Genomic DNA, 12,195 nt, shown 5'->3' on the forward strand with positions numbered 1-12,195 from the left:
CTCCAGATATTTCGTGTTGCAAAACAATTTTTACCTTCAAAAAGAAGGTACAGCCATGGGCTCACCGCTTCTCTCCTCCCCTCCCCTCCCCCCCCAATAGCTAACTTTTATATGGAAGACTTTGAGCAACGTGCTCTAGAGACAGCATGTCTAAAGCTCAAAATTTGGCTCGGATACGTCGACAATATTTTTGCCATTTGGCCCCACAGCCGCGAAGCTCTAAATACATTCCTCTAAATAAATTAACCACCTAAACAAACAAAACAAACGTATCCAATTCACTGTTGAAATGGAAAAAAACAACTCTCTTCCTTTCCTAGACACACTTGTCACACGTCTTCCCTCTGGCTGTCTCTCCTTCTCAGTTTACTGCAAACCTACACACACACACACACACACACACACACACACACACACACACACACACACAGGCCAATACATACACAAAAATTCTTACACATTTATAAAAAATGGATACAGTAAAAAAAACTATTCACAAGATCCTCCATAAAGATACCAGTAAGAACAAAAAAAGATTTCAGGAATGCTATTGCCATTCCTTATGTTAGAGGCATTTCTGAAAAATTAGACATAACACTATGCAAATACAACATTAAAACCACCATTAAACCCCTAAACAAGTTAAGACACCTACTCAGTTCTTCTAAAGATCCTCTTCCACACCTAGTCCACCCAGGGGTATACAAAATACAATGTACATGTAACATACCATACATAGGGGAAACAGGGCGAACTATCCCAATCAGACAAGACGAGCACAAACAACACATTAAATACCTACATTTTGGGAAAACCGGCCTTTCTTACCAAGCACTCCAAACATATCACAGAATTGATTGGAAAAATACCAAGTACCTACACTGCACCAAAACCTGGTTTGAGAGAAAATTTAAAGAGTCGTGAAATGTTCAAACACAACCCAAATCTCAACAAAAATGATAGCCTAACCATTTCAAGAATGTGGAGGACCCATCTACAACCTAAACTAGCCATAGAAAAATCCCACTACAAGAAGATAACTTGGTGAAGTGTTTGTAACATTCAACAGCAACTGAAAGAAATCATATTATAACAATCAGAACTGTACAAATCCAGAAGAATATTAATACGAGGACTTTGGCAGTTTATTGTAGTTGTATTTATATTTTTTTTTTAATTATTATTATTATTTTATTTTATATTTTTTTTTATCACTAGAGGTCAGGCTAGGAAAAAGGATTAATTAACTACGTAGATTTAGTTTACTGGTATACAGGGCTAGAGCATGTGGCTTGGTTCCTTATACACTTGTATGACCTCAATACAGGGGTTGAAACGTCAAGTTTTATTTTATTATTAATTAATAAAATAATCTGTTCAACACGTGTGTTTTTGTGTCCCTAAATTTATAAATATCAATCAGAACTCTGAAGGCATTCATACGTTTGCAACTCGTTGGCAGGGTAAGTTAATGCATTAACAATATTTTGAGCACTAGCCTATAACAATGTCTGAAAATAAAAAACAATTGTCATATTCTTCAAAATTCAAGTTAAAAGTCATCAATTAAGCAAAAGAACATGGAAATAAAGCTTCAGTGAGAGAGAGAGAGTTTGGCCCTCCCACTGAATCTATGATTAGACAGTGGAGAAAACAGAAAGAACAACTACTCAAGATGCAAAAAAAAAAAAGAAGGCCAAAATGGCCAAACTTGGAGCAAAGGCTTAAGACTTAGATTATGGAGCAGTGCCAGAGTGGGATACATGTGTCAACCAAGCTTATTCAATATGAGGCAAAAAAGTTTGCAAGAGAAATGAACATTGTTGATTTCACGGGAAAGTCAAAATGGTACTTCGACTTCATGAGGAGAGAAGGGTTGGCCATGAGAACAAGTTAGCCCAGAAAATGCATCTTTTGCATCTCTAAAAATGCATCCTTCGTACATATCTTCAAAATATTGCCTAATTGCTAAATATACTTTGAATATTTAAAAAAATATCAAATGTGTTCTGTTTTATGTTTAAAATATTGATTTCTTAATTTTGGATTCGAAAAAGTGGGGTTCATCTTATACATGGAAAAATATGGTAATTATTTACATAAATAAGGGGGGAAGAAAGTGCATAGGTAATAAGTGCTGGTAGAATGAGAGGTCATTCCTAAAACTGTATGAGTTATGAGAGTAATGAAGTAAAAATGTTTTTTTTCTTTCATGCACATGATTGAAATGCACTGCCAGAGAGGGTGGTGAATACTCTAATGCTGAACATTTGCAAAACAAGATATGATGTATACTGTGGTGGTCTGAGAGTCTGACCTCAAGCAATGAGTCTTCTCACTTCCTGGAGACCAGGAAATAATACTGCTACTACTAAAAAAAAACACAGATGACTCAAATTTACATTAGATTTAGTGTATAACATAGTTCTAAGTGAATGAATGTACAGTGCATGTACATTCCCTTAAAAGTAATGTTATGTACTACATCTAACAAATTACACATTTATATCTAATTAAAAACTAAATGATATCTTTTTACAGACATTAATTAAAAAAGACATTAAACTGCTTCTTACTTAGGAGGTGCATCTTTTGATGGTAATGATAACCGAATAACTTCCATGATCCTTGGAATGTAAATTTTGATTTCTTTTCCAACTGCAACTGCTAAAAGTCCAATAGCAGTAAATGCATTACAACGTTCTCGTTCTCTTCTTAGACTGTTTAATAGGTAATTCATCGTTTCATCCAAATAACTGTGAAATTAATGCTGAATTAATAATCAGTTTATAAATAATAACAATCTTACAGATTATAAAACATTAATACTACAAAAGAATATTCTATAGTTATATATCCTGATCTCTCTCAGACTAAAGGAAAGGTAGATTAAAAGATAGATCAGCGTGATTTTATAGTTGTATTGAAAAACAATACAACTATAAAATCGCATGTCTGCCACAGTAATTAACTTTTTAATATGAAAATATTTCATTTTATGTATCGTAAGACATTTTCAGTACAGTTATCAAACAACAATGGAAATTAAATTCAAAAAACATAAGCACACATGATTAAATTGGAATCCCTCTACATATTAAGTAGAGGGATTACATGTTTAAGGATTAAATCTATTTGGCTGTAATTAAATTAAATTAAAATATAACAGATAAAATTTATTTTATGCAATTGATAACAATTTCCCAGACTTTTGGAATGACGAGACAGTCATTCTGATTAAGATGGGATCTATGACGTAAGGCTTTAGCACTTTCTTTATATAACCGTTCATGTTTATATATGGATCTATGTAGTAGTATAGTGTTTTGCTATTGGTTCCTGTGGTTAGTGTTTTTTTTTCAATTCCATGTTGTGCAAGGTCAGATTTGTGAGGTTTGATAAGACAATAAATCTTGATGTTCAGAGATGCATTTATTTATAGCTCTTCCTGTTTATCCATATTAAGATAAGTTACAAGAACGTGGCACTTCATATATGCTAGGTAGCATCATTGGTGTGAGTGTCTTTTGGAGAAGGTAACAAATTGTGAATTTGGTCAATTGATTGATTTATAAGTAGCACCAAGCTTGTATTTTTTCAAAATTTTTGAAAAACGTTCAGAGATAACTTTAGTATATGGTGTAAGAGTCGTGTGGTTGATGTGTAGGAGAGTGGAAAATTATTTTTTTGGGTTGTTATTGGATTATAACCATTTAGTAAAGCTGTTTCTTTGATAATTTCCAATTCTTATTTTAAAGGATTCTTCAGAGGAACAAATCTTGTGTGCTCTGGATACTAGTGATTTTATGATGCCGTATTTTTGAGATGGATGGTGAGCCAATGTATTGTGGATATAACGACCTGAAAAAGTTGATTTTCGGTAGACAGAAGTGGAAATGGAACCATCTTGTTTAAGGTGGATGTGTATATTGAGAAAGGAAATATCTTGTGATGATTCTTTTTCAGTGTAAACTTTATGCCAGGATGTAGGTTGTTGATATTTTTTAGAAATGAGTACAGTTCTTGTTCCGTGTGGCCCAGACAGCAAAGATGTCATCAATATATCATAGCCATATTGATGGTTTAGGGTCAACAACAAAAATTCTATCTTCTAGGTCAGCGTTTCTCAACCTTTCTAAGTCCAGTAAAATGCCTAAAACAATTCTACAGACCACTAAGTTATGTAATTTTTTTAAAAACTTATGTGGGGATTACCAACATTTGGGAAAAACCATGCCATTTATAATATAATAAATCTAAAAGCATGTTTTGAATATATATGAAAACATAATTAATTAAATAGGAAGTAAACGATTAAAAGTGTATCATCATTGAACAAAGTTTTAATTTTTATTAAACAAATAAATAATATAATTATGTTACTACTTACTTTTAATGAGATGGTTGAGTTTCTCAGCCCTTGCAGAGTTGCTGGATAACTGGCTCAATATTGGTCAACTTCAGTCGAAGATCGGCGTGCATGCACACACACACACACAAAGACGATTTCTGTATTTTGTTTTTATTTGAAGGAGCGATGAAAATCCTTTCTCACAAAGACAGGTTAGAAAACGGCATAACGATTTTCAATATTTCTTCAGATAATTCAGGAAATTCACTTCTCACTGAAGGCAAGATCCAGAATAGAGCCAAACCAAGATCACAGAATTGCATTTTAAGCCCAATGTCACTTGAAAACTCAATTAACTGTTCTTTTTTCGATAATGAAAGTTCATTCTTGTGACCGTAAGCCTGAAATGGATCACGAACCTACTGAAATTTCTTATAAAAGTTATTCAGAAAATATGTTTCAAAATTCTGTTTCAGTTTTGAGGTGGTCACAAACCCTTTCCAGAAGCTCAGAATCAACAAAAATATCATTTTCCACTAAAAAGGATTCCAATGTTGGAAAAGGTGCAAATTGTCTGTCTTTTACATAATTAACACATAAAACTAATTTTTTCTCGAATGCTTTTATTTTGTCGTAGGCATCAAGAACAGTTAAAAAAATTTCCCTGAAGGGAGAGATTTAGTTCATTTAATTTTGAAAAAATGTCTGAAAGATGGGATAGTCTTGATAACCATGCTTCGTCAACAAGGAGTGATGCAAAATCAGAATTGCGCTCATTTACAAATAATAAAACTTTCTGCCTTAACTAAAATAACTTTGTTAGTACTTTGTCCCTGGAAAGCCAGCAAATTTCAGAATGAAGCAAAAGTTGTATATATTCGCTGCCCATTTCATCGTAGAGTACCTGTTATTTAACAGTCGATTCTTAATAAAATTAACTAGCTTTACAGCATTGTATAGCACAGTTTTAAATTCTGGTGGCATTCCTTTGGAGGCTAATGCTTCCCTATGTATGAAACAATGTACCCAATTCATATCAGGAGCTATTTTGCTGACCTTAGAAACAACCCCATTTTGACTTCCTGTAAGGGAGTGAGCTCCATCTGAACAGAAGCCCATACATTTTTCCCACTGGATCCCTTTGTGTATTATGTATTTTTGAGACTGTAAAATATTTCTTATCCAGTTGTTTGGGATGACAAAAGTTCTACAAAACAGAATATTGTCGTGAATGTTGTTATCATGCGCATATCTTATGTAGCATATTAACTGTGCATCATAATAAATTTAGTTTAATCCTTTATCCCAGTGAGAGCAAACAAAGTTTGCACCTGAAAATATCTTCAGGACTGAATATAGTGTTGTACTATCTTACCTGGGTAAGTGTTGCAACACCAGGGCAACTCTTAGCAAAGGTGGAGCAAGCTACCAGCACTCCTATCCCAGTATCTCCCATAATGCAAAACACATCTCCTTGTGGATATGTATACTGTTATGCATTAAGGGATTGGCCACTACCCAGACTAGTTTCGCCCTTTATTGAGGTCTCTTCAGTGGGAGCCAGGCCCAGAGTTGGAGATACCAGGCAGAAGCAGTAGCAAGGTCATCTTTACCTATAGGAAGTTGCCAAAAGGTTTACCTTTGTACTACTTTGTACTTTGTACTTAAACTAATTACTCAGGTAAGATAGTACAACACTATATTCAGTGCTGAAGATATCTCCAACTCTGGGCCTGGCTCCCACTGAAGAGACCTCAATAAAGGTCGAAACTAGTCTGGGTAGTGGCCAATCCTTTAATGCATAACAGTATACATATCCACAAGGAGATGTGTTTTGCATTATGGGAGATACTGGGATAGGAGGGTTGGTAGCTTGCTCCACCTTTGCTAAGAGTTGCCCTGGTGTTGCACTACATACCCAGGTAAGATAGTACAACACTATATTCAGTCCTGAAGATATTTTCAGGCGCAAACTTTATTTGCTCTCGCAAGGATTAAACCAAATTTATTATAGTCTAACCTAGTGAAAAATAAACTTTCAATAACTGTGCATCATTTGTAACATCAGTAGTCTCTTCTACTTGTAATGCATAATAAGGGATCTTAACTCTTTCGATTAACTGAGATTCTACATCACCTGCCATATCATTAATTCTGCAACCAACAGTGTCATTTAAAAGAGGAATCAAATCAAAATCTTTTGTAGCTGGAAGTAGTAAATTTTCCCTGATGGAATGAGTTTTTCCTGTTTTCGCTATGCACAAACTTAAGAGATAGGATGCTTCCAGTGCCTTGCTATTAATCGAACCCATAGCTGAAAGTATATCATTCCCATGATTTAATGTCCCTAAGCATAGCAGAAAAAATTGAATTGGCTCATTTTTCACATCACAATGTTCATCATCAAATTCCTGACATGTACCCTCAAGGGCGGTGAGGGGGTACAGGATATGATAGTACTACATGAAAAATTTACATCATTACTAACTTCCTATTTACAATTTTCCTCCAAATCAGCCTGTTACTTGTCAAGACGCCAACATTATCAGATAATATATTTCTATCGTCTAAGGAAATTTGTACCGTATCAATCCATCTATATCTTGGTCTTCCATTGGGTCGTTTTCCTGCCAACCTGGCAGAGAATACTTGTTTTGCTAATCTTTCCTTGCCCATTCTGTTCAAGTGACCACACAACCTGAAATTAGCTCTGCTAATGCATTCCTGGATGCTGACAATGTCAAGTTCTTTCCTAATATCCTCGTTTTTAATATGATATTGCCATTGATGTCATCTGTTCATGCACCTAATCTTTCTCAGGATTCTCATATCTGCAGTCTCTAGTCTTTATCAAGTGTTTTACTTCTGACCCAGTTCTCAGATCTATAAGTTAAAACTGGTTAGAACACTGTCTTGTATACAGCTAATATAGTGTATTTCTCTCTAATTTTAGTGTAATTTCTGACTAATTTCTCTCTTATTCCATATGAATTTATTCAACTGACTTCCTACCATACCAGCTTTGTTGATTCTGTTGTCTATTTCCATATTTAATTTACCATCTTCAGTAAAAATCGTGATTAAGCAGCTGAAATGTTTTACTTGTTCCACAGTTTTAAGTTTTAAAAGAGGTATACCATGTGTAGACATATCGATACAAAATTAATAACGGAAAAAACTAACGTACAAAGATTATATAATAGTATAATTTTTGCCTGTGTGTCACAGGCATCTTCAGTATATATTAAGCTCAAATTAAACAATAACCGACAATTCCAAAAAGTGCTACTTAGGTAGCACTTTTTGGAATTGTAATAGTCATAAGATAACTAATTTAGAAAATGGTTAGTAGTTAGACTCCACCTTAATTTGTCATTAAAGAGTGCTGTAAAAGGAGTTAGAGATGACAAAGGTGACATGAAAATGGGAGAAAAAGATATCCTTGAAGTATGGAGTAATTACTTTGAAAAATTGCTAAATGAAACAAGCAGTAATAACACTGTGGTAAAAGACACTCAACAAACATGCATTTCTACTTCAAGTATATCTATACTTGAAGTAGAAAAAGCCATCAAAGGCTTGAAATATGGAAAGGCAGCAGGAGCAGATGATATTCGACCAGAAATGCTGAAGTATGGTTATATAAAAGTCTTACACTGGCTGCATTGCCTAGTTCAGAAGGCCTGAACAGAGGGACGAATTCCTAATAATTGGAGTAGAGCTCTCGTAGTACCCATATATAAAAAGGGTAATAAAACAATGTGAGAATTACAGAGGTATTTCCCCACTGAGTGTTCCTGGCAAGATTTATGCCAGTATACTTGAGAAACGGTTGTGAAGAATTGGAAAAGAAAAGCTTGGTAAAGAACAAGCTGGATTCAGGCCAAATAGAGGCTGTCAGGATCAGATCTTCACTTTAAATAGTTGAGAAAGCATGAGAATATAACAAAGATCTGTATTTAAGTTTTGTCGATCTGGAAAAGGCATATGACAAGGCCAAGAGAGAAGCTATTCAATACACTACAGTTATATGGTGTCAATGGGGCATCATATCAAGCAATACTTTAATCTTTATTTGAGTTGTAAGTCAGCAGTTAGAATTGAAGGAAGTACAGGAAGATGGTTTAATGTTAAATCTGGTGTGAGATAAGGATGTACATTATCCCCTCTGTTATTCATTATCTATATGGATCACAATATGAAGGAAAGTGGTATTAAACATGATATCAAAATTGGAGATGTTAATGTCAGTTCTTTGCTTTAGGCGGACGATGTTATACTTGTAAATAAATCTGTTACAAGTCTTCAAGATTCACTGACTAAATTGAAAAACTGTTGTAATAGATATGGTATGAAGGTCAGCAATAGAAAGACAAAGACAATGAAAATAGGCAGAATCGTTGAAAATGTCAACTGCGTTGTGAACGGAGAACCTGTGGAACAAGTAAAACATTTCAGCTACTTTGACACGATTTTTACTGTTGATGGTAAATTAAATATGGAAATAGACAACAGAATCAAGAAAGCTGGTATGGTAGGAAGTCAATTGTGTAACAGTGTTCAAATCAGTTTTAACTTATGGATCTGAGAGCTGGGTCAGAAGTAAAATCCTTGACCAAAGACTGGAGACCACAGATATGAGAGTCCTCAGAAAGATTAGAGGCGTGAACAGATGGCATCAATGGCAATATCATATTAAAAACGACAATATTAGGAAAGAACTTGACACTGTCAGCAGAGCTAACCTCAGGTGGTATGATCACTTAAACAGAATGGGCGAGGAAAGATTAGCTAAACAATTGTTCTCTGCCAGGTTTTCAGGAAAGCGACCCAGAGGAGGACCAAGATATAGGTGGATTGATACGGTACAAAGTGCTTTAGACGATAGAAATATAAGATCTGATAATGTTGGAGTCTTGACAAGTAACAGACTGATTTGGAGGAAATTTGTAGATAAGAAGTTAGTAATGATATAAATTTTTTATGTAGTACTGTCATATCCTGTACACCTCTTGAGGGTACATGGCAGGAATTTGATGATGATGATAAAATGAACCACATGATGTTAAATCATCAATAAGCGCTATGCTTTAATTGAAGAAAAGGTTAATCATAACAGTGTAAAATAAATTGCACACACACATATATATAAAACTTATATCATACTCAACAGATCATCAGACAGATGTGGTGTGTCTTGGTTCAATCATAATGGGAATAAAAAAAAGTCCTTAATGATGTGTTATTCTAATCAAACTTTGCCATATTTTTTGATAAGAATAAGGCAGTCATTCAGATTCAAGTTTGGGTGGTGAAGCATAGCTTCGGCACTCTCCTTAAATAAGCATGCAAATTTGTACCAACATCTATGTAGAAGGAGTGTTTTAGATCAAAAATGTTGTAGTCTGTCTTTATTCCGTGTTGAGCTAATCCAATTTATCGGATTGTTGTTCTAAACTATGTTTTATGTTCTAAATTACCAGTCCATTCTTGTTCATTCAAAGTGGACAGCTACCAACAATCCACCTCCACACTGTGCACTCTTACAACTTCATCAATCAATAGCTCATATATGTTCAATTCCACACAAAGTTGTGCAAAATCTATCATACATCACTGCAAGAATGCAATACTATGAGGGGTTATGTTTTCAGTGAAAGCAAATATTAGATGTTGGTTACTTGATTATAACATGTTGATTGTTCATTAAACCATACAAAGCCAAAATTTTAAACCTTTTTTTTTTTTAATAATGATGAATTATTCATCATCATCATCAAATTCCTGCCATGTACCCTCAAGGGGGTGTACAGGATATGATAGTACTACATGAAAAAAAAATTACATCATTACTAACTTCCTATCTACCATTTTCCTCCAAATCAGTCTGTTACTTGTCAAGACTCCAACATTATCAGATCTTATATTTCTATCGTCTAAAGCACTTTGTGCCGTATCAATCCACCTATATCTTGGTCTTTCTCTGCATCGTTTTCCTGCCAACCTGGCGAAGAAAGATTCGCAAAACACTTGTTTTGCGAATCTTTCTTCGCCCATTCTGTTTAAGTGACCATACCACCTGAGATTAGCTCTGCTAACGCATTCCTGGATGCTGACAATGTCAAGTTCTTTCCTAATATCATCGTTTTTAATATCATATTGCCATTGATGCCATCTGTTCACACATATAATCTTTTTCAGGACTCTCATATCTGTGGTCTCTAGTCTTTGGTCAAGTGTTTTACTTCTGACCCAGCTCTCAGATCCATAAGTTAAAACTGGTTTGAACACTGTCTTGTATACAGATAATTTAGTGTTCCGACTAATTTCTCTCTTATTTCATATGAATTTATTCAATTGACTTCCCACCATACCAGCTTTGCTGATTCTGTTGTCTATTTCTATATTTAATTTACCATCTTCAGTAAAAATTGTGCCTAAGTAGCTGAAATGTTTTACTTGTTCCATAGGTTCTCCATTCACAACACAATTGACATTTTCAATGATTCTGCCTATTTTCACTGTCTGTCTTTTTATCTGACTTTCATACCATATCTATTACAACAGCTATTCAATTTAGTCAGAGAATCTTGCAGACTTGTAGCAGATTTATTTAGAAGTATAACATCATCTGCATAAAGCAAAGAGCTGACATTAACATCTCCAATCTTGATATCGTGTTTAATATCACTTTACTTCTAATGTGATCCATATAGATAATGAATAACAGAGGAGATAATGTACATCCATGTTTCACACCAGATTTAACATTAAACCATCTTCCTGTACTTCCTTCAATTCTAACTGCTGACTTACAACTCAAATAAAGACTAAGTATTGCTTGATATAATGCCCCATTGACACCATATAACTGCAGCGTATTGAATAGCTTCTCTCTTGGCACCTTGTGATATGCCTTTTCCAAATCGACAAAACTTAAATACAGATCTTTGTTATATTCCCATGCTTTCTCGACTATTTGTCGTAAAGTGAAGATCTGATCCTGACAGCCTCTATTTGGCCTGAATCCAACTTGTTCTTCACCAAACTTTTCTTCCACAATTCTTCTCAACCGTTTCTCAAGTATACTTGCATAAATCTTGCCAGGAACACTCAGTAGGGAAATACCTCTGTAATTCTCGCATTCAGTTTTATTTCCCTTTTTATATATGGGTACTATGAGAGCTCTGCTCCAATCAACAGGAATTCGTCCCTCTGTCCACCCTTTCTGAACTATGCAGTGCAGCCACTGGACCATACTTCAGCATTTCTGGTCGAATATCATCTACTCCTGCTGCCTTTCCACATTTCAAGCCTTTGATGGCTTTTTCTTCTTCAAGCATGGATATGTATTTCTGACTGCATGCCTGGTCAGTGTTTTTTACCACTGTGCTGTCATCACTGCTTGTTTCATTTAGCAGTTTTTCAAAGTAATTACTACATACTTCAAGGATATCTTTTTCTCCTGTTTTCATGTCACCTTTATGATCTCTAACTCCTTTTACAGCACTCTTTCCTCCATTCCTAAGCTTCTTCAACAAGCTCCAGAATATTTTGCCACCTTCTTGATATTTATTTTCTATATTCTTGCCAAAGTCCTCCCATGACTTTTGTTTAGCTAGTTTTACACAGTGTTTAGCATTCTTGCATTTGTCTCTATATTCTCTAAGAGCACAAGCTGACTTATTTGACAGGAACTTTTGATATGCTTTCTTCTTTTCCTTCACTGCTTCTTTAACTTCCTGTGTCCACAAGGGAGTTCTGATTTTTTTATCCTTGCAGACAACCTCACCACATACCTCTTTGGCAGAATCAATCAATGTTTTCTTCAGAGTTTGCCAGTG

The 12,195-nt window shown here is 34.8% G+C and overlaps 1 protein-coding gene across 7 annotated transcripts in view; it reads right to left on the bottom strand.

Moving 5' to 3' along the window:
* mTor (serine/threonine-protein kinase Tor) overlaps nucleotides 1–12,195 on the bottom strand; it is an 816,233-nt gene that overhangs the window by 714,317 nt on the left and 89,721 nt on the right. For all 7 annotated transcript variants that reach the window (XM_090412780.1, XM_090412800.1, XM_090412771.1 and 4 more), the window contains one exon: nucleotides 2,577–2,756. In XM_090412780.1, the coding sequence (XP_090268906.1) occupies nucleotides 2,577–2,756 (180 nt within the window). The remainder of the gene's footprint in view (nucleotides 1–2,576; nucleotides 2,757–12,195) is intronic.

Source organism: Typopeltis vanoorti, chromosome 2 (assembly GCF_054136105.1).
Source record: "Typopeltis vanoorti isolate ZY-2024b chromosome 2, IOZ_Tvanoo_1.0, whole genome shotgun sequence".
NCBI classification, from domain to species: domain Eukaryota; kingdom Metazoa; phylum Arthropoda; class Arachnida; order Uropygi; family Thelyphonidae; genus Typopeltis; species Typopeltis vanoorti.